The sequence below is a fragment of the Dicentrarchus labrax genome, unplaced genomic scaffold, assembly GCF_905237075.1.
Source record: "Dicentrarchus labrax unplaced genomic scaffold, dlabrax2021, whole genome shotgun sequence".
Lineage (NCBI taxonomy): Eukaryota > Metazoa > Chordata > Actinopteri > Moronidae > Dicentrarchus > Dicentrarchus labrax.
Genome location: NW_026136713.1, coordinates 11,182,483 through 11,209,941, shown reverse-complemented (window position 1 = coordinate 11,209,941; position 27,459 = coordinate 11,182,483). Strand labels below are relative to the sequence as shown.

General features: G+C 43.3%; 1 protein-coding gene and 1 long non-coding RNA gene across 4 annotated transcripts; one reads left to right on the top strand and one right to left on the bottom strand.

The window, feature by feature from the left end:
* Positions 1 to 927: 927 nt before the first annotated feature.
* frmpd1b (FERM and PDZ domain containing 1b) lies at positions 928 to 26,348 on the top strand. Of its 3 annotated transcripts, none has more exons than XM_051419613.1 (17): positions 929 to 1,271; positions 8,820 to 8,970; positions 11,261 to 11,371; positions 13,069 to 13,241; positions 14,837 to 14,939; positions 15,448 to 15,493; positions 15,829 to 15,933; positions 16,118 to 16,213; positions 17,356 to 17,481; positions 17,681 to 17,800; positions 18,338 to 18,471; positions 19,599 to 19,725; positions 20,109 to 20,201; positions 20,343 to 20,525; positions 20,865 to 21,066; positions 21,271 to 22,239; positions 22,516 to 26,348. In XM_051419613.1, the coding sequence occupies exons 3-17, from the start codon at positions 11,265 to 11,267 to the stop codon at positions 25,089 to 25,091; spliced, it is 5,160 nt and encodes a 1,719-aa protein (XP_051275573.1). In that variant the 5' UTR covers positions 929 to 1,271; positions 8,820 to 8,970; positions 11,261 to 11,264; the 3' UTR covers positions 25,092 to 26,348. The 3 variants fall into 3 exon arrangements, with proteins under 3 accessions (XP_051275574.1, XP_051275573.1, XP_051275575.1); XM_051419615.1 differs by having other exon boundaries at positions 930 to 1,271; positions 20,865 to 21,012; XM_051419614.1 differs by lacking the exon at positions 8,820 to 8,970 and having other exon boundaries at positions 928 to 1,271.
* LOC127374412 (uncharacterized) lies at positions 1,990 to 7,873 on the bottom strand. The gene is made up of 3 exons (XR_007887029.1): positions 7,429 to 7,873; positions 6,681 to 6,824; positions 1,990 to 4,108 (listed from the first exon to the last, which is right to left on the bottom strand). It is a non-coding gene; the product is annotated as an uncharacterized LOC127374412 (long non-coding RNA).
* Positions 26,349 to 27,459: the final 1,111 nt, after the last annotated feature.

Here is a 27,459-nt window from a genome sequence, read left to right as displayed (position 1 = left end):
ACGTAGACATTATATTTACACATTATATTTACACATTATATTTACACCACAGGTTGGTGAGCTTGGATATTAATTTATTTGGTTAATGACGACACAGCTGTATTATTTAATTTGTTAAATAATTTTTTTTTAAATGTCTTTTATTTAAAATAAATTGAAACTTGTTTTATCTCCTGTATGATCAGTTTTATTTATGTTGCTGTTAACGTTATTAAAGAGATGTGAAATTGTAGATGTAGCAGATGTGAATGTGTACACACTTTTGGGAAGTAAAATCCACTTAAAATAGTCTTTAATACACTTTAATACAGCATTACAGGCTGTCTACGGCTAATAAGTCGAAGTCTGCTTAAAACAATATCCTGAAAAATTAAATGAATTTTGGGCCTTTGGGGGAAAATAGCATTGTGCTCCCCCTGTTTTTAATAAACTGGTTAATAACCTGGAGTATGCCCGATGTACATTGTGACACGGGGCCTCAGAAGATTATATCATGAGCTGATATTTTGGATTTAGTGGTGGAGATTGCCAAACAAATATGCAATTAATTAAATGAACTGAGACACAATGGATATGGGGCCTGTGGGGTCCCTGGGGAAGTTTCTCAGCCCTGCCTGTGGACTGTTTGTTAATTTGAATTATGGGGCTCAATCAAGGTCATAAACTGGTGAAAGATTATGTAACATACCATCAGGAATAAAATCATAGTCCTTATAAATAAAGATTTTAAAAAGAAGATTTATTTCAGTTTACAGTCAAAACGACCTTTATTAAGACAAAATATTATAAATTAGTTAGCTGAGAAACTGGATTTTATACATAGTAAAATATTATAGTTTTGGTTTAAATATTATTATTATTATTATTATTATTATTATTATTATTATTGGCTGTAGCTGACCTTGCGGAGGAGGGGTGGGGGTCCTCCAGGCAGACAGCAGAGGAGACAGGGAGGAAAGAGAGAGACGAACAGAGAGAGGAGGGGGGTGGTGGGTTATTTCTGAGCTCAGGGCCGAGGATTAAGCAGAGAGCAGTCCCAGTACGATGACAGCATCCAGCATATAGCCAAACCCCCCCTACACACACACACACACACATACACACACACACACACACCACATCACCATCATCATCCGGCCGGGGAGGACGCCGCGGATATTTAAGAGAAACACATCTCGGTTCCCCCTTTTCTAATTCTCCACGTCGCTGATCTTTTTGGGGGACAACCCTCCCAGACTCCCGGTCCGTCTGTCTCCTCTTCACATCACGAGGTGAGTGTTCTCGGTGTTTCCCGGTGTTATTGTCTGATGAAGGAGCGCCCGGCTGTGTACGGAGGCGCCTGCACCTTGCATCCATTCCTGCCCATTTCGGACTGATATTTACCTCGAAATGAATAATTTAAGCGATTGTCGTCTCCACAATGTTGAATATAGCCAACGCGTGTCCCTGTTTGAGGGAGGGGGGCGGTGTAGATATTTAAATCCGATTAAAATTATAAAGGAAGCAACAAAAGACTGACCTTTTTTTTTTTTTTTTTTCTTTCTTTGTTAAGCCTCCTGGTTTGAGTGGCGTGGCTGCGACCACTGATCAAAGTTAGTGTCTGGTCAGTGCGATGATAAATATTGATTATTTTAAGGGAGCATTTATAAAGCATTAATGATCGATAAAACACGATCGATACGCGGTTTGTCCATCCTCATTTTAATTAATGATACTGGGCAACTAAACAGAACCACGGTCCGAAAAATCCTGCAGATTTGTGCACCGTGAGAATGACATTTTCATTGTACATATTCACTAACACATGTCTCATGCGGGGATAGTGGAGAGCCATGCTGCCCGTGTGCGCAGTGAAATCACAGTCACTGGCTACAGATTGGAAACGAACGGACTAAATCCTGACGGATCATCAGGGTGGGTGGGTGGGGGGGTGCCAGGAGTCTGGGTAGTAAAACACGCACATTGTGAATGGGCGTAGGCGATGTGCAGCCACTCTGGGACAGTCGCCTCTCCTTTTTTTTCCTTCCCCTCCTCTGTGCTCGTATCATTTGACCAGCAGCAGTTCCTTCCCCGCGCTCTTCCGTGCCGTGCCAGGCATGACAAGCGCAACACAACTAGACCGGAACAATGCGTTTTGCTGTTCTGGGGCCTTCATTTAATGCATGACATGATTTAATATGACCCGCCGATTGCGTTTCCATTAAGACACGTGTAATATCGCAGCCTTCAGTGTGCATATAGACATCACATAAGTTGGATCATTGAGTATTTATTTATTTTTTCTTCAATAAACAGCATCATATTGTGGGATGAATGGATGTTGCAGCCCTGTGTGGAATAAAGCTGTGGATGCTCGGTGTTTTTGCTTTCACGCTTGTGTGCACTGAGAGTTTTGTGCGTGGCTGTGCTCTCCCACCGCTGCAGGCCTTTGTGCTGTGACTCAGGGATGTATGCTACAACATGTGATGGTAGTTGCTGCTCCCTAGGTCACACTGCCAGAGGAGAAACACGACGGGCAGAACTTGCACATCAGGAAAGACTTGCTGCCTGGGTGCATTAGCCTCGATCTGCCCCGCTGACTGCTCCTCTGTCCCACTTACTGCAGTCAGCCAGCCATCCTCTCCCTCTCTCCTCCTCTTTGGTCTTAGCTCTGTGTCTCCAGGGCACACACTGTGTTTTCTGGGATGGTGTTTTGGCTGCTCCAGCACGGAGGCCTCGACCAACTGATCATTAGATCAATTGATAATTGAAGCTGTTCAGGAATGCTATTCATATTGTTGCAGCTTCTGGAAACTGGAAGCTGCTGATCAATCAATCCTGGGCTTTCTCAGTAAATTCATTATATTAATTCATGGGTCAGGGGTTGCATTGGTGTGTGATTGTGGATAGATGTATATATTTGTAGATGGATATTAAAGGATGTAGAGTATCCTGTAAATGTGTATTTTCTCCTCAAACTGTACCAGTGTTACTCCTACAGAGGAAACAGGAGACGTGACCTCATTGATGTGACAGCTCCATGGTGATGGCACAAATGACTGGCAGTGGCGCCATAATGTAGGCCAACTCTATTTATGAACACATAGCAAAACATTAAGAGTATGAAAACCATAAAGCCAAAGTTAATCATCAGCTCCATATAACTCTTCTATTCTCCGCCGTGATATGAAATATTAAAGTTGTACGTAAGTATTATTCCAGAGCCCAGAGGTCTGTTGTAGCTGCTGACTTACTGGCTGCCCTTATATTACTTTTTACTTAAAGATAAGCCCTCTATTGTGCAGTTTTTGAAGGATCACTGAGTTGAAGGAAATTGGCTCAGACAGCAACAGAAGAAGTGAGGCAGACAGTTTTCCAGACTTGTAACATCTATCACCGTCTAACATCCAAAGACCTTCCTCAGACATTAAGATCTTCCTCTCTCTCTCTGTCTGTCTTGCTGTACGCCTCTGTCTACCGGAACCATCAGAACCATCTATAGAGATCTGTAACACAATGCAGCACACTATTAATCTTCAAAAAGACCCACCAGTTAATGGTGCACTGGGGAACGCAAGCCTCGCCAGGTCGCTGATGAAAGGGGAAATGAAATGAGCGGCGCACGGTGAGTCCTGTCTTCACGATGCTAATGGAATGAGCTGACAGGCTGAATGAAAAACAGGAGATGTGATTATGTCTGGAAGACAGGTTACAGAGAAATAACCACAACAAGCAACAGTGGCAATCAAAGGACTTAAACAAGCTGACTGTAATAATGTTTTTTTTTTTTTCATTTCTTTGGTGGATTACTTTGTTTTAAAGATCCCCTCCAGACATATATTACGACAATTACAAATAGTCTGCTTGGAACCATAATGTGTGTCTAAGGCCTCTACTCCTCCTACCTCATTAAAAAGTGGATGTGAGTGTAAGTGTACGTTAAATTCTGGACCAGGACTGATTTCCAAAACTATTTGTGGTGTCACAAATCATGCTCGTTGGCCCATTAAAAATCAGGTTTTCAGTGAGCACAGAGAAACTTTCCACTTTCTGCATGAATGTGAAATCATCCTTCCAGTGTCAAACTCTGCGCGTACATCATTCTGCACACGGAAGCTCGGACATCCAACTGCAGGAATAAAAAGAAAAACACATTTTTAAGTAGCGTGGGACTGTTAATGTTTGCTTTTTATGGGAATAGAAACGTAGCACGTGCAACAGCATATAAAGCCTACGTTTCCTCACAACACCCGTCCCTCGAACAAAACAACGAAACACAAACAAGTGCTAACAACGCAAACAGCTTTGTGCGGCTGTACAGCTATCATGCTCACAATGTCAGTGCTAACATGCTGATATTTATTTAACAGGTGATGTTAACCTGCTTCATTGTCTCAGTTTACCATGTTAGCCTGCTAGCATTTGCTAATAAACATAACAAACAAACATAACAAACTGGTAGAATACGTTCTCCAGGTATTTAGTCATAAACAAAAGTAATGGACAAACTTGTGTTTTGCCCTGATGATGAAATGTTGTGGACCAAATTTCATGACAATCCATCCAATAGTTTTCACAAAAAAACAAATGTAAATCTGCTGTTGCTACTTACGGAAGCCGAGAACGGCCATGGATTTTTCTTTTTTTAATACACTTTTATCTCGTGATAACGACTTATTATCTTGTTATCTCGATATAACAAAAATCGCTTTCTCGTGATAACTAATGTGTTAATAATGTGTTCATCTTGATTTCAACCTAGTAGAGCTGCCACGAACGGCTTCCGTAGCCACTGGCTGTGGCTGCAGCCTACCGGTAAGTTACACTTTACGTTAGTTTGTTTATTTGACTGGAAGCCGTTCTTTGTTATATCGAGATAACGAAATAATTAATTCGTTATCACAAGAAAACAAACTTTGTTATATCGAGATAATGAGATAATTGTTTTCACGATATAACAGTGCATGAAATATAAAAAAAATCCATGGCTGTTCTCGGCTTCCGTAGCTACTAGAGGAAAGCTCATCAAGATTTATCTTCTGCTAACCATGAATGTCTGTCCCAGGAGTTTGTGCCAATCCATCTAGAAAAGGTTGAGCTATTTTACTGGATAAGTTGTGCTAGATGAAAGAAAGAATCACCAAGGTTATTAGACTTCATCTCCTACAGGGAATAAATGTCTGTACCAAATGGTGAGTCCCGATGGGTGAGGAAAGGGGGGTGTAGCACATCCTCTCTGTAGTGAGTATGAGTTGTTACCATCGGGACGAAGGTACAGGGTAACGCCCTTATGGACTACCTGTGCAAAATCACCTGATTTATCATTAATTACTACATTAATGATCCTTCTTTAAAAAACTGTTTTAACTCAAGTTTAAAATTATGAGATCTGTGGTTACATATTATATATACATGTATTGTTCCTCTTAAAATCACATCTATTCAGAGGGGTTTTATGAAAGGACACCTTACAGTTACCTATTGGCACACACTGAGAGCCTGAGGAGCCTGGTTATTTAGATGTTAAGGATAGTTTAATAAAGTGATAAAAACCTTTACATATTTGATTTCATGGGAACAGTGGTGAGATATTATAAGCTTCCTCTCCCAATGTCATTGATTTATTATTGAAGACGCTGCTTATTATCATCAGGTTGCACAGTAACTTCATATAATATGATCATGAAAAACACAAAACTATCTGCAGCACAGAATAGTATGTTTACAGTACAAGTGTAAATGTATATAAGTTGGCTTTTGTAACCTTCCTTGCATTTACGTAAATGTAACAATCGACGAGGGTTAACCTCCGTAAAGCGCAGACTATCATCTGTATTTCATTCGTCCACAGCCTCTTGCAAGACAGAAATGAATCTTTGGAGTATTCAATGTCTGCTCTACTTCCTAACATTTACAACTTCACATTTGTGAAATCTGAAGCAATCCAGCTGCCTCACATAAACCTAAATCACTCTCACCCACCCCAAGTCATCCAGATATCCACACACACACACACACACACACACACACACACACACACACACACACACACACACACACACACACACACACAGATTTTCTGCCAAGTTTGCTGCTGTTGGACTGAATGTTTGTAGAGCTCTGTGTCCAACTTTTTTGGCAGTGACCGTGAACCAAAATGAATTGTGGAGTTGCTGAACCAACCCCTGCTGCTGCTGCTGCTGCTGCTGCTACCCCACGCCTCATGTGATACAGCTGTGTCCGGTGTTTCGTGTTTGGCTGTGGAGTGTGTGGGGGACAGATTGGGAACAAGATGTCAATAACAGCCAACTGGTCCTTTCTAAATAAAATCTGTCGTTCAGTCAGTGAGCACAGCTTCTGCTAGAGTCTGGTTACCAATTGTGTAACGCTCCACTTGCTTATCATATTAAGGCCTGTGAGTTGTGTGTGTGTGTGTGTGTGTGTGTGTGTGTGTGTGTGTGTGTGTGTGTGCATGCCATGTGGCGTGTGCTTGAGTGCTTGTAACTGCATTAACAGAGTGCCACAGTCCTGATTCCAGCCTTCATTTATTAGTGCGAACAGCTGATTGACATGAATTTAAGTATGTTACAGAGAAGTTCACCCTGTCAGTCAGATTGTCATATCCATTAGCTTGGATTATGTTATTTAACAGAACAGCAGCTGTATATGTGCCTTTTTTTTTTTTTTTTTTTTGCACCTACTTTGTCTCCTAATGCAACTTCACTGGGCCCCGTCCAGGTTGGTGTGACCTGCCGTGGCCCCGTCTGGCCCAGCAGTGCTAATTGGGCTGTTTTCTATCCAGCTGGCTGCACAGAAGCTGCCAGTTCAGTGCCACCTCTCCACCCCTGAGGAGAGAGAGAGGAGTAGTTCTATGAACTCCATGTGTGCTCATAGCAGGCGACAGGATTGAATAACTGACTGTTTTGTCGGAGACAGAGAGACATTGTGTGGGAAAATGAGCAGAGAGGGGGAGTGGAGGCATTGTCTCAGAGAAACAAGACACACACATCGAAACACAGGGATTGACAAGTTACCTAACATCACCATATACACATATTCTCCATGTACGGTGAAGATTGGTGGAAGGAAAAAAGGGAGGAAAGACGGGAGAATGAGTGAAAGGCCAGACAAGCTACAAGGCCTGCTGATGAGCTGTGTTGTGTGAGGGCAGCTTGGGGACTTAAAGGACACGACAGCGGAGGACAGGATTCACAATTACTATTGATTCAGAACCAGATTAGCAGCAGACTCATCACAAGCTCGCAGACACACAAGGCTTTGGATCTTGGATCAAATGAAAATGCTGTCACATCATTAGAAAGAGGGGACAATCTCTTCATTTTAGACACTAGTACAGTAGTGGGAAGACGGAGGAATAAAAACAGCGTGACACATGGTAGCAATGCTACAGGTCTGCTGTATTATTTATTTATTTTTTTAACGACCTACCATACATCAATGTCTGCTGCCTGGCTTTGTGTGCTCTCAGTTGGTGGAGAAATGCTGCATTGATCAGCTTTTTCTCCACTCCTCCTTGAGGACAGAGTCCTTTAGGTCTCACTGTAGATACTTTTGTTCTTTCTTTCCTTCTCCTGCAGCTTTACTCTCCCGTTTCTTTGCCGCTGCCCTCTTCACCCTCTTTAAATTCCTCCCCCTTTCGTCCCCCGTCCAATATCCTGTCCTTTCTCTCTTTTCTTTGCCTTAACCAATTCTGCTCTCTGTATCCCTTCCCCTTTTCTCAGCCCCTCAGAGCCCCCTCCCTTCTCCCACCCTGCTCACCCCTGCAACTCCCCCCCATACGTCTTTCCCGTGTGTCTCTCTCTCTCTTCTTCTGTGCTCCGCTCTTCTTGTTGCCTGTGTTGGCAAAGTGGCAGAAGGAGGCGGTCGGAGGCCTAGCTAGCTGCATTAGCACCATGCATTATTCATGTGCCCTGCAGTCTGTGTGGGTCTAGGTCTTCTGCTGGCTTTTCACTGGGACACATGGGCCTTGTGAAAGAGCTCTGTGTGCGGGACAGAGGGCCTGATGGACGAGCTGCACAGATGGGACTAAATTCCTCGATTTCTGCTCCCTCTTGTAGATGAAAGCCCCGAGAGTTTACTTCACAGATCAACATTCAAGTGCAAAGTGAGGCGGTTTCCTTAGACGAGATCAAGAATGTTTATTCAGTGTCTCTCCTAATTCAACAGCCAGGGTTTTCACAACAAAGTGTTCCCCTAGTGTGTTTTTCTCCCCAAACCAGAGGCCGGCTAAGGTTTCAGTAATATCTGCCCTGATGTTCATATGAAAGACTTGTCCTCTTTTATTATTGGCCAAGATCTCTGACTGCCTGGCAGCATTTCTCTCTTCACCACATCAGGATTCACAGGCTGTCCTCTTTGCTTTTAGAGCCCACCCCAGTAAGAACTGTTAACTGAACTGGGCGGTATGAAATTTTAATTTAGACAACCAGACGGAGATGGAGTGCCTCGACTCCACTTCACCATGTGCTTTTGAGGCTGCAAGAGAAAGCGAGAGAGAGAGTGAGAGAGAGAAAGAAAGACAGAGCCTTGGGGACCAGAGGAGGGGCCTCTTGGAAAACCACAACCACATAGCTGCTTTGGACTCACATCTGCTTTGCTTGACACACTTGCGTGTTCACTCGGAAAATATCAACAACTGGAATGCAGCTCTGTTACTTAGAAACAGGTTAAACCCAATGCAGATGCAGCTGATCCAACTTAACAGACTTGATAAGTGGCCGTTTCACGCTCCGTTCTAATTATAAACTCGTCATGGGGTTATGCATCTTGTTTATAGGATTTGACAGGTCTCCCTGATAGCATTGCTCTGCTCTGCACAGGTGGCCGCACCAGATTGGGATTGGCCCTGATGATCACAAGGACCCCCCTCCACCTCTTTTCAGCCAATCCTGGAGGGGCTGCAGAGCTGATGTCTCAGAGGGCGAGAGGGTATTTGTGTTCTGGAGTCCTGAAGAGACAAGCCACATCACGGTGAGTCACGCTCTCACAGTCTTTAGTTAAAATGTGGGACATTGTGTTGCTTTTCTTAAAATATGTGGAGAAGACTGAAGCGCCTGGATGTGTTGGTATCTTGAGGACAGAATACATTTCAAATCTTTTTCTGCCTTTCCAGAAGCTTACTACATGTAATTAATGTAGAGTATAGTTAAACGCTTAAGCATTTCAAGGGTTGAATCATGCACACTAAAAATACACCCAGCATGTTTGCCCTTGCTTAACTATGTGCTTTATAAATGTTTTAAAAGTGGGGGTGTTATTGTAAACCCCTTGATCAAGTGCTTAGGATGTGCATGTATATAAAAAAAATGGCTGGCTGCTGCTGCCCAGAGAGACTGTCATCTGAGACGACTACCTGACTCGGCAAGGGCAGTGAGGGTTAGAGAGAAAGAGAGAGAGAGAGAGAGAGGAGAGAAAGGAGAAAATAAAAGACAGAAGAGAGAAAGAAGGAGAATGACAGCAAAAACACCACCTGACTCAGCATTGATTGCAGCACTACAGCACGCACACATACATTCCTACACCTGCTAGCATGCTGCACATTCAACACGAGGCAAGGGTTCATGATCTGTACGACGCTGATTGACACGCTGGTATCTGTTCCTCTCAATGATCGAACGGCTCCTCGCATGCAGATGTCAGCTACCGAGCCTCACTCATCCCTCCTCATCCACGTCAATCTGCCTCAATCTGGATCAGCGGGAGGTGCTAAAGTGACACCCTGACCAGTGAGGGCCCGTGCAGAATGAGGGCCTCTAATCCTCTTAAAGGACAGACCTACACTGCGTGCTTTACTACTACTGAGGGAGGCCAGTCGTTATTGGCCCACAACCGGCGATCACTTTAACAGAGATGAGCTGAAGTCCTGCTGTTTTAGCTACCAAAAAAAAAAAATTATAATTTTGTATTCTATTTGAATACGACTTTACTCACAGCAGCACTGCTTAACATCCTCTATTGATTGCAGGGCAGAGTGTATTGTTTCCCAGTAACACAGAAGACTTAATTGTGCTGTAATGACTTTACTCCCCTTATTTATTGGACAAAGGCATGTTTTAATATGCCCCATACATCTGTGGCAGATTGCCAGAAAACTGTTGTGCTTCTTTTAAGATCTCCACAAAAGTCTTGGCTTGCAGAAGTTTCCTCCATATTTCAGAGAGCTGATAAAACTAAGCTCTCCGCAGCTGGCTGCAGAGGCCAAGGTATGGATCATTAGGTGCAGGAGAACATTCATCATCGTTAGCTGTATTGATCAAATCTAAGTCGCTATTCTACCCGTTCCTGCCAAAGTTTCCCTCCCTTTTCTTTGCCTCGTGGGGTCAAACACAGCCTTGAGCAGCAGATGAAGACTATCACAAGACAGCAACAAAACAATATCTGCTGAAATTAAAAACAAAAAGGGGACTTGCTTTACCGTAATGGTGCAAACAAATAATACTTCAAATAATCAGAAACACATTGAGATCTGAAACACACCCCTGCCCTCTAAAATCTTTGTTGCCAGGATCTTTCTTTACATCTGACACCAAAGAAACATGAACATATTTAACCGAGCACCCCTTGTAGAGTATATTTTCAGCAATATATAATAAACCCTGTCAAAGAGTTTTCAGAAGCTCTACAAGCATCAATGCCAGCATATTGATTGGCTGACGGGAACAAAACACAGTCGAGGGGACTCATAAGTCTTGAGATTTGGTCAGGATTCAATGCTGACCAGCTTTGCCTCCCTGGGGTTCGACTGAGCCCTCCATTCTTCATTATGTCCCGAACACTCCCCTGTTTAAAGGGCAGGCTAAGCAGAAAGCACACAGCTGCAGAGCTGTAGTGAACAAACAGATTGTAGCATATTTATATCGAGCTCTTTGTGAATCCTGTTATTGTGTGATGGTTCAGTTGTTGTTGGGAATCAGGTCAGTCAGGCAAACGTGCGTGACATGTGTTGTTGTTCATGCCGGCTACACTTCACCCCTCTCTTTTTCTCTCTCTCGGCCTTTCTTGCTTTCTGTTCACATATTATTCATCGTATTCAAGGCAGGCTACATGCTCTGAATATAAAAACAGAGCAGATGCTAATTTCAGCTGGAGCACAATTCTGCCGCTCAGCGCACAGCCGTCGAGACACAGCTAAAGTCTAAACAGCTTCTAACTTATTTTCTCCCTCCAAATCCTTTCATCTTCTTTCCACGTCTCCTTTTTTTGCTCCGTGTTTTGAGATTATGTCTGTAACTCACACCCTTCCCTCTCTTTGTCTCTTCAGATAAATGGAGGAGAAGGAGCGATGTAGGAGCAGGTCTCCAGCTCGGGGGGCCAGTCGGGTGCAGCAAGTGGTGGGAACAATAATACGTCGCACACGAGAGTCACTTAGCAGGTACAAAATGTTTTTATAAGTTAAAAGTTGGACTGAAAAATACACCCTTTTTGAATCCCACTTTCATTCATATTTAGCCATTGAACTGTTAAATATTCACACATGAATAGTGACACCTCATGGGTCACTTTAGTTGTTCAAGGTAGCTTTACGACCAGTGTGTTTTGAGTGAGAAAATGGAGTAGATGTTGGTGGGAAAACAACAGAGTATGCAGTAGAAAATGTTGGCAACACACAGCCGACTGTAGCAGAAAATGCCGACCCCACACAAACCACTGCGTCGATAACAAATAAAACAATATATATATGAAAAAAAAAAAACCTAAACAATAAAGTTTGGATAAAGAGTGGAGAGAAACAGCATCACCCAACTTCTAGGCTTTCTGCCAGATCCTGTAGTGGGGAAGAAGTGTGGGATGTGTGGTATATATCATTTAATAAAAAACAGATTACAAATAGTAGGTTTTTTAGATTAGAAAACTTGTTATTTTGTTAGTAAATTGAAATTGCTCTAAAAAAAGAAAATGAAAGTAACATAAGAATGTAAAAGAAGAAATTGAGAAAGAATAAAGTTGACTTCTTACATACACACACACACACACCAGATCGATCCGTTCCCCACACCAACACATAGTTGAGTACATTTTCAAAACCTGACTGTCCCTCTCGCACACACAAACACACCCCAGAGTGGACCACAAATATGCTTTCAAGAGGCCTTCACTCGCTTGTTGAGTGGTTTTCGTTCTCAGCAGAGGAGGCAGTGCAGAGAAGAAGCCCAGTGAACTCCCCGTATAGTCATGCTTGGGAAAAGGTCCTATAATGTCACAAGCAGCTGACCAGGACAGCAGTTAAACATATAGAGATACTGTGAGTTCCCAGGGTGCATTTGAGCTGATGATGTATAGCAGTTTGTATGGCTGTGACCTCTGATCTCTGAGCTCATGGCCATATCTGAGGAAGGATACAGTACTTGGCCTGCTAATTAATGTTAGTAGCCAGGCAAATAAAAACGTATATTACATTAGAGCACCATTGCCAGAGTATCTGATGTTTTTAGGCATGCTATCAACGGTTTTTGGTTTCATGTTGGAAATATTTGGCAACTATCGGATGGATTGCTGTGAAATGTGCCACAGATATTCAGTGTCTCTGAAACTTTTTGACATAGAATCATTTAGATTTTTACTATACTTTGATTTATGATCAAATACCTGTAAATCTAATGACATTCCCTTCAGCATCGGCCGTAGTTTGTGTCTTAAATTTGAGTATTTCCTGCTTTTGTTTGTGTTTTGTGTCTCTCTTTTAAACAAACTATTTTAATATACCACCTTAGACTAAGGGGAGTTATACTGGGCTTTTTTCACAATTTTCTGATGTTCTACAAAATGACCAATGACTCATTGATATAACATTCTTTATTTGCAGCCTGAAAGTCTTTGTAAAAACCACCAGTTTGTATAACTATAAGGTGAAAAGGGTTAAAATGATCTGGTTGAATTTGAGTTTTCACTACTACTTTTTAACAGTCAGCCATTAGACTAATGAAAAGGACAATGATTTTGTAAGCTGACGGTGTACAGGGACACAACAGTGAACCATGTCTACCCTTGATCTGCCTGAATCCATCCCTTGATGTCCACAATGTTTTAATCTTCAGTCGGCTAACCTGTGACTCTGTTTGACCTCCTCAGAGAGCGGTTGCTAGGCGATGGGAGGTCGCAACGCTCCAACAGTCTGTCCAATCAGAACTTCCAGGCCAAGCTGACACTGCAGATCACCAGGGACCCGGTCCTGGACAGCAGCACTGGACATGGCTTCACCCTCACCACAAACGCACCCCTGCTGGTCAGGGACGTCGCCCCAGGTACATGGGCGCGCGTGCAGTGATGATGTGTGTTTGTCTGTCTAGAGTGTGTCGTGATTATCTGTGTGGATGAGTGCACTTTGTTTTCCTGCTTCCTCTCCAAAAGGCCACCTGCTTTATGCAACAGTGCGCCGCTTGCAGCAGGACAGATTTACACACACACACACACACACACACACACACACACACACACACACACACACACACACACACACACGCATTGACTCTCTCCTGGCACTCAAACTGCAAGGCACGGTGCCAGAGAAGCCACAGAAACAACAGAGCCACCTGCTCATCCTTTCTAAATTCAATCACTTTTCATTTAGGCAACTTTGATATGAGAGAGAGAAAGAGAGAGAGAGAGATATATAGAGAGAGAGGGAGAGAAAGAGAGAGAGATAGAGAGATAGATAAAGAGAGAGAAAGAGAGAGAGATAGATAGATAAAGAGAGAGAGAGAGAGAGAGAGAGAGAGAGAGAGAGATGCTGATTCATTACTTTTATATCTATCCTTTAAAATAAGCTGATAAATGCCCTGAGGAGGGTCCCACTCCACACCAGCTCTATAATTGCTATCTGCTGCCAAAAAAAGAGAGCATGAGTTAGATAGAGAGAGAGAAGTGATAACAGAAGACAAGATTTAATAGACAGAGAAGATGCCAGCAGGAAGACCCAGCAGGGAATACACAAAGTGTGAAGTGCAAATATGGCCAAAGACAGCAAAATAATGAGGGTGAAAGTGTGCAGAGTGCAGGAAAGGGGGAGGGAGGATGGGTGACGCCTTTTGGGTGTGGGAGGAGTCAGCGAGGTCCTGGTGGTGTGGAGGTGAACGTGAGAGGAAAGTGGTGGATGAGGAAGAAGGATAGAAAAAGAAAGAGGAGGAAGGGAGGGAACTTGAAAAACCGCAAAGATCAGGATATTGGCAGAGCTGACATGAAAGCTTGACGGGGCTGGCGGTGGGGGGGAGGGGGTTGGTTTGTCTGGCAAGAGAGAGAGAATGTGTGCAAGTGTAGCCTCTGTTTGTGTGTGTGTGTGTGTGTGTGTGTGTCAGCTTTCAAGCAGTGTAGGAGGCAGTCACTGGGTCAAAAATCAGGGACAGACGGGGCTTTGCTGGGCAGACAGGGTGTGTAAGAAAAAAAGTGTGCATGGGTGTATGTGTTTACACGTACATACACTAAGTATGTTTTTGTACGTTATTGTGTGTGTGTGTGTGTGTGTGTGTGTGTGTGTGTGTGTGACGTGTGTTACCATAAGCTCAAACTGTGGTGCCTCAGTCGTGCTCTTTTGCCTGAAGACAAATGAGTATAAATAACTAGAGAAAGCAGAGCGGAGCCGAGCTGGATGAGCCCCAGAATAACTGTAACCCCTCACATCCTGGAGAGCCAGGCTCAGCTGAACTGTTGAGTCAGCCATGTTGAGTAACCATATGTGTCATATTGTGTGTGTTTGTGCATTTATGTGAGTGTGAGTATCTCCCTTTATCTGAAATGAAAGTACAAGCCCACGTGCGCAGCTGGGTTTTTGTTTTATGCAAGCGCTGACTTTTCATTGTGTGTGTGTGTGTGTGTGTGTGTGTGTCTGTGTGTGTGTGTGTAGGGAGTCCTGCAGATGGGATACTTTACCCAGGGGACCAGGTGCTGCAGATTAATGATACAGTGATGGAGGATTTGAGCGACGAGCAGGTGGAAAACATCTTAAGGTGAGAAGAACTGTAGAAGTACTTCTATCTATCTATCTATCTATCTATCTATCTATCTATCTATCTATCTATCTATCTATCTCTATCTATCTATCTATCTATCTATCTATCTATCTATCTATCTAAAATAAAAATACAAGTTTAGCTGGAACCAGCATCCTATTACCAGTGTGTCCGGTCCATCCAGTGACTAAATGTGTTGTCATAGTTGTTTGCTGGAATACATTCCTGAGTGTGTGTGTGGATGATTCATGTAGGAGGGTGTGTGTGTATGTGTGTGTGTGTGTGTGTGTGTGTGTGTGTGTGTGTGTGTGTGTGTGTGTGCGCTTGTGTGAGAAAGGCTTAGCAAGTTAAGAGCAAAGGTCAGAGGAGAAAGTGCTTACTTGACAGCAGGACAGAAAGATAATGATGTCCCTTGTGTGCGTGTGTGTGTGTGTGTGTGTGTGTGTGTGTGTGTGTGTGTGTGTGTGTGTGTGTGTGTTTGTGCGTGTATTTTGTCTCCAACCAGGGACTTGGAGGATTGTATCACTGTGACTATCCTGCGGCACATGACAGTGAGTACAAATAAGACATTGATGAACCCCTCCTCAACATAACAAAAACACACACAATCACAAGTCATTACACCATCCTTCATTTAAATATAATCTCACTGTGTGTTTCCAACCATGTGACTGTAACCTTGCAACTTCTGACAGGATTAACTGCCTTCACATTGCTTCTAGATTGATAAATGCAAATGTAAACGTGTGTGTCGACTGTGTTGGCTTGCCTGTTGGTCTCAGAATGAACTGTGTCATTGCACCGGTTTGAGATCGACAAGTGTGTGTGTCTTAGTCCACTACCCAGCTCTCGCGTAATGGACCTGGCACGTGTCTTTGTGTTGCAGAATCCCAAGTCATCCATTATGTCGGCAGAGAAGAGAGCTCGTCTGAGGAATAATCCAGTTAAAGTGCGCTTCGCAGAGGAGGTGGTGGTCAACGGGCACACTCAGGTAGGAAAAAGACAGAATCAAGGCTATTGTGAGCCACTGATGAATGACTCCCATTTCTGTATCGCTCAGTCTTTATTTGGTCTTATTTTCAAAGCTGTCATGGAGCCCTCTTGCTATTTTATCTTTCATTGTTTGATATTGATTCCTGTCTAACCACATTGATATGTGCTCTTCTCTCCATCAGGGAAACTCTCTTCTCTTCCTGCCCAACGTCCTAAAAGTCTATTTAGAGAACGGACAGACCAAGGCCTTCAAGTTTGACAACAACACCACTGTCAAGGTATGTATTAAACACATGTTAGATATGAATGAATCTAAGAAGAGAGAGGCAAATTTTACCTAGAATTATAACTTACTGTAAAAACATTTTGGGTGTTTATTGTTAATAGAAGGCAAAAATGTGAAACTTTGAAGGACCTTAACGGCTCCACTCGTGGGTCACTTCTGATTAATCGTGAATGCAGCATGGGTAATTGGATGATGCATCTTGTTACTGGTTGGTCCAAGAGATGGCAACATCATTCTTGGAGCGGCTGACATGTTTGTCAATACCAGTGTGCTCTATGAAAGCCAATGAGAAGAAACTTGCTATACGTTCAAATCCATAGCAAGCTGAATAAGCTGAAGACCCCTATCTTAATCGCAACAAGCAACAATTAGACACAAAATAAAAAAACAGAATAGTATGGTTAGATAGATAAATTATGTTACCTCCCTGTTAATTAATGCAAATTGCTAAGTTTGACTATATCTAATGTGCTGCCTACATCGTAGCCCTCAGAAGATCATTTCATTGGCCCACTCAGTTTCTTATAAGCAATATGAGACCAAACAGTGGATCTACTGTAGTCGTGAAAGGCTTCTTTGAAACAAGTGGGAGTATTTTGCAATTAAACACACCACAAGTTATGGTGTGATTGCCTCAAGGTTGTCAGAGTGTGGGTAGGCTCTTCTTAGCTGTTCTTCGTCGTGGAATAATACAAAAGACTATTAATTATATAATGCACTTTGTGGAGGAGGAAGTTATTAAACATTTTTAAAGTGAGACGAGTGTGCAGTGGTTCAGGGCCATATTACAGTGAGAAGCATTTATTTTTGTTAAGAGGACAAAGCGGCATTTTGTGAGTAACTCTAGATATCTTCTCTAAGTCTAGTTGGGCATGTGCAGCTTGAGAGATTTACTGTATACAGTTATCACTATGAGATGGGCGTTAGATCACTGGGTCAGTAACTCATCACCAGTAGGTCCTTGTTTGTTGTTGTCTTCATGAGCACATTATAATTGTTGCAGCAGGGTTTGTAGTTGTATTTCAGTTTGTATTCCCAGGCTAAGGGAAACCTAGAGGGGAATCAGATTTGACCATCTGCCATCAGCACTGTTTGTCTAAGGGGGTCTGAACTGTTGGTTTTTCATCATTCCAGGACATTGTTCTGACTCTGAAGGATAAACTGTCCATCCGGGCCATCGAGTATTTTGCCCTGGTGCTAGAGCAACAGTACAGCATCAGCAAGCTACTTCTGCTGCACGAAGACGAGCTCATACAAAAGGTAAGGGAAACTATTGATGCACAAATCCACAGACAAACATACAGTTAGTTGTGGATGGCTGTTTACGTAAGGTGTAATTTACTTTACTTTTATTCTAACTTTAAATCATAACTTTTACAGTAGACCTGCTGACAAAAAGGTACAACCCAGCCAAGATTCTTGCTTTAATCTTTATACCTCTATTTTCTGTTGTGACTAGGTGGTGCAGAAAAAAGACTCCCATGACTACAGATGTCTGTTCAGGGTGTGTTTCATCCCCAGAGACCCCACGGACCTGCTGCAGGATGACCCCTCTGCCTTTGAGTACCTCTTTTTACAGGTCAGATAATCTAATTCTCTTATTTACAGTACTATCTACCTTTGTCTCCTCTCTCATCTTCTATCTGTGTCCTTGTCTCCATCTTAGAGACTTTGTGTTGTACAACCTCGAACAAAATTTTATCGCCTTGCTTACATGAGGAAACTAAGTCTAAATGTGCATACAGTTAAAAAACCCAAACCCAACTTACTCTAGTGTGCTCTAAGAACTTGGTCATTTTGTTCCACAGTAAAGCATTGGGAGTGCTACTTATGTCATGTTGATTTATTGTTCTAAGAGGAGTCTTTGCCTCTTGCTGTGTTTGTTTTTGCTGTTAAAATGGCAGCTTGAGTGTCCCAGTGTTAGTTTACTTACAAAGACGCTCATGAGCTGTGTATTTTGCAATGTTTGACATGGTGTATGTTGATGTATTACTGTATACCAGTAAATATAAATATATGAAGCTTTTCAGTTGTATATGGGTATGCTGTTTAATGAACTGTGCATGTGTATTTGTAATGTCTGAATGCTTCATGCTGTGACGGTGTGTGTTTCCAGAGTGTCGGGGACGTGCTGCAGGAGCGTTTTGCAGTAGAGATGAAGTGTAACACTGCACTCCGCCTGGCTGCCCTGCACATGCACGAGAGACTAGATAGTTGTGGACAGACCAGGACCTCTATCAAGAGCATTACGTGAGTCATATGTGTTTGTGTGTACATGCAATTTTAGGTGCACACTGGTAGGACGCTAACAGCCTTAACTCCAGCACTCCTCATTACAGGTTTTTTGTAATTTTGGCCGTCTAGGGGTTTGAGCTTGTGCTTCTGCAATCATTGTAATATGTGTGGGATAATGGTGCACACTCAATGCATAATCTATTAATGTGATTGGAAAATGTTTTGTGTGTGTGAACAGGGGTGTGTATTTGTCCTATTTCCTGTGTGTACATCAAAGGTTTCTTACAGTGTTTTTTCAAATGTTCCTCATTCTGTCTTTCGCTGTCTCTCTTATGTAAAATCTATAAATACACAAACACACATAAGCAAAGATGTATTCCCCAAAAGAACCACCTCACTGACGCACCGGTCACAGATTAATATAGTTATATACGTCATTGCAGTCATAAATACTCTGTTTATCGCAGACGCAGGCTTTTTCTCACCTCAAATTAAATTGATGATGCAGTCATGGTTACAGTTTCACTGACAGGGGATTCAGTTAAATGACTGTATAGCTGTTCAGTAACATCTAGCGGCTGCTGTGGGGAAAAAGCAACATCAGCAGATATGTCTATTGTTTTTTTAATTTTTGTGAAGTCTGTTTTTGGTTTTAATGCAGCCTACAAATATCAAGCTTATTTACTGTTAGGTAAGCTTACTGATGATGAAACGTGAGACTACATATGTCACAACATTACAAAATTTTACATTGTAACACCACCCACATCTTCAACAAGCACACACTGCTAGCTATGCAGAAAAGCTAATGTAACCTTACTTTTATAGATTCATATGTGTAATTCATTTCTGTAACCTGTCAAATGGCAAGACAAAACATAATTCGAGTACAGTTCAAAAAGAAAAATTTAAGTGCTACGATGAATCAAAAAACGTAAGTCGGCTAGTTTATGAGACTAAACTTTCAAGTGCTGCACCAATATTTACACGGTTTCAGGGAAATTAAAGTGAACACTGCATTTAGGGTACTGTACAATTTTAGCAGGCATTGAAGTGACCGTTCTTATGTGCTTTTTATTCATCTGTGTGTGTGTGTGTGTGTGTGTGTGTGTGTGTGTGTGTGTGTGTGTGGGTGATGACAGGAAGGAGTTTGGCCTGGACAGCTTCATCTCTCCCACGCTGCTGGGCAACATGAGGGAGAAGGACCTGAGGAAAGCCATCAGCTACCACCTCAAAAAGATTCAGTCCCTACTAGAGCCACGTCAGAAGGTAGATACAGCCTGATGGATGAGTGGAAGGAAGCACTGAGAGGCGTAAGGAGATAGATAGTGACAGTTTAGTGGTCGCTTTAGGGTACTTTTTAGTTGACACTTACAGTGACTAATCCTGAGATTTAAAGTTGTATATAGAGCGGCAGCAGGTTGGGAGACAGATAGATGATGGATGGGAGGCTAATTAGACAGGAAAAAGTAGGTCCGGGGCTTGGATAGTGTTCCTTGGAGCATATTTCTCTGTGGAGAACACTTTTTTGGTCAGTGAGTTAACCATGACTTCTCTTTGGTTTTCTTTCATCCTGTCTCCTTGCATGTCTGCCTGCCGTGCTCTCACTCTTATTTTTCTCTCCTCTCCCATATCCACTGTCTGCGTTTTAGGTAATATCTGCTTCTCAGGCACGGTTGGCCTACCTCACTCAGCTGGGGGAGCTCATTTCATATGGGGGACGATCATATACAGCTACGATGATGGTAAGGGTTAGGAGGGTCCTTAGCATACACCATAAGACCAATTCCAATGATTAAAATATAATATAATTTACCTCATGTCATTATTCAACACATTAATCTATGTCCTTTCCCTTTTCTATTCTTACTCTTGCCTACACTCAGCTTCAGGACAGAGAGGTATTGGTCAGCCTGCTGGTGGGAGCCAAGTATGGGATGAGTCAGATCATCAACCACAAGCTCAATGTGATCTCTACACTGGTGGAATTCAGCAGCATCAGCCGAGTGGAGCTGCTGTCGGAGTCGGACAAAGTCAGCCTACTGCGCATCTCACTGCACGACATGAAGGTATGGTGGACATTGAATTCATTTACATGGTCATCAGGATACTCTATTATTCATAAACATGTAGGCACTGACACAGATATGAAAAATGGATATTCACTCACCACACTAAATTAGCACCAAAGCTCACGCTAGAGTAAATATAGGTCAAGCATTTCTCCTTCACTACACAAGCAGTATACAGCCTAAAGGGGTATGTGGTAGCTATATAAGGCTAATTCACTGGACTCAAAGGTGACTCTCTCTCCCTCTTTCTCCCACTCCATTGCCTTTTCTCCCTTACCCTTTGGCTTTAATCACTACCGCTTTACCTTATCTTCTGCTATGCCCTCCCCCTCTCAGCCATTTGCCTTACTGATGGACTCTCTGGCAGCCAAAGACTTAGGGTGTTTGCTGGGAGGCTACTACAAACTCATGGTGGATCCCAATGTCAGTGTCTTCCGTCTGGGGCGCCCAAAAGTGAGGGTGCACCGGATTCCTGCTGAAGAAGGTGTGTGTGGGAGGTTCGCCGTAATAGAGGGCGTGTGCTATGAATCCCTATCAAGTGAGCAAAAATTGTTTCACTTAAAATAATTACTTTCTGGCTTTGGCCTTTTCATAGACATTGTATGGTATGTCACCAGCCAGTATGGGTACGGATAGAAAAGCCTGTCATGTTATACCATCAAAATTTTAAGTTTATTCCTTTCTGCAAGTGGACTAACACATTGTCTTCCGATGCTTGTCTGTACTTTCCTGGTGTTATTAGGTTACGTGTCTCGCTGCTGCACTGACTCAGATGACTCAACAGATGAGGATGACCCAATGGATTCTCAGAATTACAAACGGCCAGACCCAGCAAGTCAGGACTGGGAAGAGAGGAGAAGAGAGGAGGAAGAAAAGAGGAGAGAGGAAGAAAGAAGGGAGAGAGAGGAGCACAAAGGCAAACAGGAAGTGAAAATAATAGTGACAACAGAAGGTAAGGAAAATGAAGGTGAAGAGGAAGGAGGTGCGGCAGGAAGTGGTATGCGTAAATTCAGTATTATGGATGAAGAAATGAACCTGGAGACCACCTGGTACCACACTGACCCACGGGTCACCAGCAGCTTCTCAAGCTTATCTAGTGGCTCTTTAAGTGCTGCCCTGGAGGAGAGCAGTGCTGCAGCCAAAGCCCCAACTCGTCGGGATTTACTCCGTGGACCATGCGCAAGCGAGGACCTACCAAGCTTGGACGTTCACCACCCCTACCTCCTGGAGCCAAAACGCCACCAAGGGCCCCTGCGACCCACCAACCTCAATTACCGTGGCAATGACAACTCTTGCCTTTGCTTTGCTGAGCTCTCCAAGGCCGATTTCCTCCCTAGCCCGCCTGAGGCTACTAGCGATGATGACGATGACGATGATGAGGATGAGGAGCGGGGAGTGGAGGAACTGAGACGCATTTCTAAGATCCCTAGTTCAAGAGATTTGAGAATGATTGACAGCACACCCTTTGACAGATCACCCATTAAAAGAAAGAAAAAGATCCCTCCCAAAGTCCCATTAAGGACAAGCTCAATTCCTAGGAACAAAGCAGGACAGGTTGAGCATCGCCTCTCCAAGGATGAAGAGGGTCTATTCCTGACACCTTCACCCAACCCCAAACCAGCTCTATTTGTCAAAGAGACTGCCTCAGAGTCTGAGGATGAGTTTTTTGATGCACAGGAGAGATTTACTCCCCCAGTTCCTGATCTATCAGGTTTGTTTACAGCATGTTTGTTAGAACCTCGCAGTTTGTCCATGTCACATGTTTGTGAATGCCCTTTGTTTAAGATAAGATAAGATAAGATAAGAAAACCTTTATTCGTCCAGCAGTGGGAAAATTGCAGTTTGCAACAGTATATGTTTGTTTTATTTTCTGAGATTTCTCAGTGACATCCATGTGATTAAAGGAAGTATGGGCAAGATTTGTGTAAATCCACTGATGCCTTTCTCTTTCTGTCCTTTTTATTTGATTTATCTCTGTCTCTCTCAGACGCTGAGCTGGCTGACCGGCGAAATGCTAATAGGTTGAGTGGAACTTGGAATGGTCTTCCAGGGAAAGAGCCATCCTCCCCACTTGCCAATAAAGCCCAAATTTCTAAAATCAAGAAGGAAGTGGAGACACTTAAAGGCCCCGCAAATCAACTTACCAACCAGCAGCCCAGTCCACCAAAACCATCTCAGAAACCTGAACTTAAGGTCAAACCACCACTGGCACCTAAGCCCCAGCTGCCTCCCAAACCTCAGATCATTCCTCCCAAATCGCCGCAGCATGGGAGATCGTACGCCCACTGCAATGGGGATGCCTCTGGACGTCTGTCCTCTGAACTCCTGGAAATGGAGCCAGACACCATGGAGTTCAAGTCTGTCACATCTGGAGCAGGTGGACTCCCCCTGTCGTCACCCCTGATCACAGCAGTGCGGTGCAGCAAGCAACCACAACCCATCACAACACCACAAACTGAGGAAAAGATGAAGAGGCAAGAAAACAGCCCAAAACGGAATAAAGATCTTACGCATGAGAATGGAGCGCATATTGTTTCCAATGACAAAGCATGCATTTCTGATGAAAAGGAAACTCCTAAAGTTGAGGGGAAAATCAATGGGACTGCCCTACCCTCCAAAAAGCCACCAAACCTACCCCCTATCCCTCGCTCTGATTCAGGCACAAAGCTAGCTATTCCCCCTCCAGTACCACCCAAACCCACTTCTCCCTCCAATTTCCACCCCTTATCACTACCTGCTAGCTCTCCTGTTTCCCCAACTGATCCAAATAAAGGGATCTTTAAGGATAGCGTCAGTCCACCAAATGGAATCCACCCTTGGAGCAGCCGCAATGGCAGCATTCAGTCAGGACCCAGGAGGGTCTCTCTGAGTCATGAAAGCTTGTCACCCAAAAATACAGATGCACCTCTCACCCTTACCACCTCCCTCACCTCAACTAACTCCAAAGGTGTTGGGGGCCTAGAAAGCAGAGAACCTGGAAGATCTGGATCAGGATCAGACCTGAGGACCAGCTTTACCAGCCTGGGAGGCAGACTACCAGCTTCTGCTCTGAGAGGGAAGATCCAGGCTCTGCCTTGGTATATGACCCGTTCCCAGGAGATTTTGGGAACTCTGGACTATCCCTCTTCTAGCTCCATCAATGGAGACACATCTGGATTTGGCTCTGGTTTGTCTGTAGCCAGTGGTTTATCAGACTTAAACAAGACCCCTGTCAAGGAAAAAGAGACTGAAACTTCAAAATCAGGAGGGAAAGGAAACATTTTAGAGGATGGAGCTGAGGTTGTCATAGCAACCATCAAAGAGGCCCAGGAAGTGACCTCACACATGAAAAAAGCCAATGGGACAAACGGCTCCCACCCTAATCTGAGTTTAAAAGAGAATAGTGTGCACTGCGACAGTGTTTCATCGGAGCAGCCACAGTCCCGGTCCCATTCAGCAGTAGGGTTGGGAGGTGTGTCCAGCATGCAAATTGGAGGTGATTCACCAACCTCCTCACTCGCAGATAGTACTCCCCCTCAACAGCAACGGGAGGCTTGTGGCTGCCGCACAGTTTACGCCAACTGTTTCAGTGGAGACACTGAGGATGGTGTAAGCTTTGATGAGGAGCTTACGGTTTACGAGTTCTCCCGTCGCACACGCCCCAAACCTGCCAAACCCGCACCAGTGTCTTCTCCAACAACCCCGCCTCCAAACCCCAATATTCTCTCACTGCTTAAGGACAACCCCCGCCCGCTCTCTACTTTCTCCACTGCCTCCTCTGAACTCAGTCCCCTCGTTTCACGTCCGGTTTCCCCCACAACCTCATTTGGTTGTCCTCTTCGTTCACTTACCAACAAGAATTATGGTGGGCTGAAAGGAGGTTTTGCCTCCCTACGCCAAGATATAGACCAACTTCTGTTGGTCTTAGAGAGGGGAGCACTTGAACAACCGCAACAAACATGTGAAGACTCAAAGCAGGATATCACAGGCATAAAAGTAGGGCCTGACCTCAATCACAATGGAAATGAAGGCAGTACTACACCAGGACCGAGCCCAGATTGTACTGGAACAAGCACCGCTGCCCTGACAGAGGCAGAAAGGAGTCTTCTCCAGGCAGAGGCTCGACGACTAGCATCTGGGTGTCAGCGTGCCACACGTGTAGGTTGGGCTCCTGATGAAGCCCTACGTTCTTTATCTAACAGCTTCGGTGCCCTGGTTAAGTTGTCAGCAGCCTGCCTGCGAACAAACCCCTGCCCTGGTTGTGACATCTGCCATAATGCGAGTCTGGTCCACAGGGATGAGGACGATGACAGCCAGGAACCCATGGACAAGCTAAAGGAGATAGTGGGTCTGTACCGGGAGTTTGTTGGGGCTGTTGAGACAGCTGGAACTGGTGCTGGGGTTGGGGGTAAGAGTGTGGGCTTCACTGGGTCTGGACAGGGTCAGGGGGAGAGTGACGGGGTAAGGCTCTTAGCCAAACGCTGCACTGTGCTAATCTCCTCTGTATTCGCACTCACACAGCTCTTCCGGACACGCACACTTGACACCTCGGACACGCCTGGACACGTACCTCTCAACTTTTGACCTGTGAACTCTTACCCACTAATGACCCACTGACTCTAGAGGTGATACAAGAAGAAACAGCACAGAGCGATCTGGTGTGTAACCCCTGTGTTCTTGTACTGTAAGTGCCATGCACACCACAGCACACAAACTTCGACCCACATTACACATAGCCACATGGAAAACACATACACCAAACAAAACCCTAAACGAAGAGAAGAAACTTCATTGCTTGGCCTCTTCTTGGACGCATATGGACTATGCATTTGTACATATGAATTTTATAATTATTACAATTCTCTTATTTTATGATACAATATGTGTATGTATGTAAGGATGAATTACCCATGTATGTATTTATGTATTTATTTTTACAATATTTGCACCATGGTCTGTGATGTGCAGGTCTCTGGTGGAAAAAAAAACTATGGATGTCACTGGAATTTTTATTTTTCCTTCTCTTTGAGACAGTATTATGTTATCTTTTGCTGCTTTAAAGATTTCTCCACTCCACAAGGTGTAATCTGTAAATTGTCATTTTTCAAGTTTTAACAGGACATTTTACTGACAAAATATATACTTTATCACAATTGCAAAATACAGTTATTAACTGATTTGTTTTATATTTGCAGGGATCGCACCTTTTTAAGGATTTAGTTTTTCAACATTACAGTCACATATAAATGGGATACAAAACTATACCATTACAAAGCAGGGAGAGCACTTTTGACTGTTACAGATTGCACCTTTTTATGAGACACATACCCTTGTGCAAAGTGTTTTTTTCTACCCCTTCCCGGTCTGACTGAATGCTTCTTGGAAATACTCCATTACCCAAACGTATGCAGTATTATAACATTAATGTAGTTTTCATCCAAAGGACATTACATATATTTTCTGTGAATGTGTGGATGAGGCCCAGGGAGCAAAACAGGGGACTTTATTTATGTAGTTAAAAAAAATAAATGTTTTTGACTCGGCACAAGGGTGACTGTTAAACTATGTCCAGATGTAGCAAAGATCCAAAGTCTTAAAACACTGAGCCACAACTGTTCCCCACTACAGTTTCCTCTTTGGGCACACCACCTTATTAATAACATACTGACAGATGGACTGACTGCTGTATGCTGCGGTCAGAAGTGTAGATATACATTTATATCTTTGTGTCCTGTTCTGTCTCTACCTTAGTTTATGGCTATGCAAACATAAACTCCCCACCCTACACATACTGTATTCTTGTTTTTTGTGCTAACATTAAAAACAACAATAGCTGCATTATGTTTTTGTCTGAATATAATGGGTGCTTTCTTTGTTTGGAATGTTGGCCTTTTGTCTTGTTTCGGGAAAAGTTACTGCATTATGGATTGCAACGTTTTGCAAAGTTGCATGGCATTAGCATTTGTCAATATAAAAACTCCTGTCTATACTGATGTCTGTGAATTGTCAGTAAAAATAGATTACATTGCTCGATCGGTTTGCTGATGTACAGTGTTCACTAATCAGCTTGTCCATATCACATGATGCCAACTCATTTAATGAGCCATCCAATTTGGAGGATTTACTTGAGCCATCTACGACAACAAAAAGGTAATTAAGGCAAAATCAGTCAGCGGTTGCTTACACAAATATAAGGGGATTAGCTGAAGTAAGGCTTTAGTGTTCAGAGAGAGTTGGTGAAGAGATAGGTTGTATATTTAATCTTCCGAATAGATGACAGAGGGAAATTTTTGTCAAGGCAGCCATGCTTGAAAAATAAGAAAGTTGGTCTCCTTGTGTGAGATTTCAGTTACCATGGAGGCAAATGTCCAGTAGCAGTGTCCATCACAGCACTAACATCACGACATGTGTCACTCTAGTTGTTCAACCAGCAGGCCTGAATTGGAAAGAGAGCCTGTGTCACCTATTTGTTTTGTTTCTGTACGCTAAAATTGTATCAACAGCATTTCATTTTCAGAGAGGACAGTGTATTTCCACGAGCCGTCACTTTTCCGTACTCACGTACAATGAAGTCAATGTACCAAGAAATGTATTGTTTGGGAATAAATTACACATTGACCTTAACAATGTTGAACATCTGGGTGTTTGGGTTTGTCTATAGAACAGTTATTAACTAATTTCATGTACCAACTTCCAGGTCATATTAGCTCCCTCCATAAGTATTGAGTCTACGAATCAGATCAGAAGACCCAGGGTGAACATTTAAACAAGAGCACAGAGACTGATATGAAGCTGTTCCATGGGAATGTAATTAACCTCTCCATTAGTAAAATCACTGCACTACTAATACTATTAATGGATTATTGTGGGATTTCTTCTTCCCAGCATTGAGTTGCTGTACTTCCACGAAGGCAGCATTCGTCTATTCATGTAGCACCGAGTCCTCCTTTCC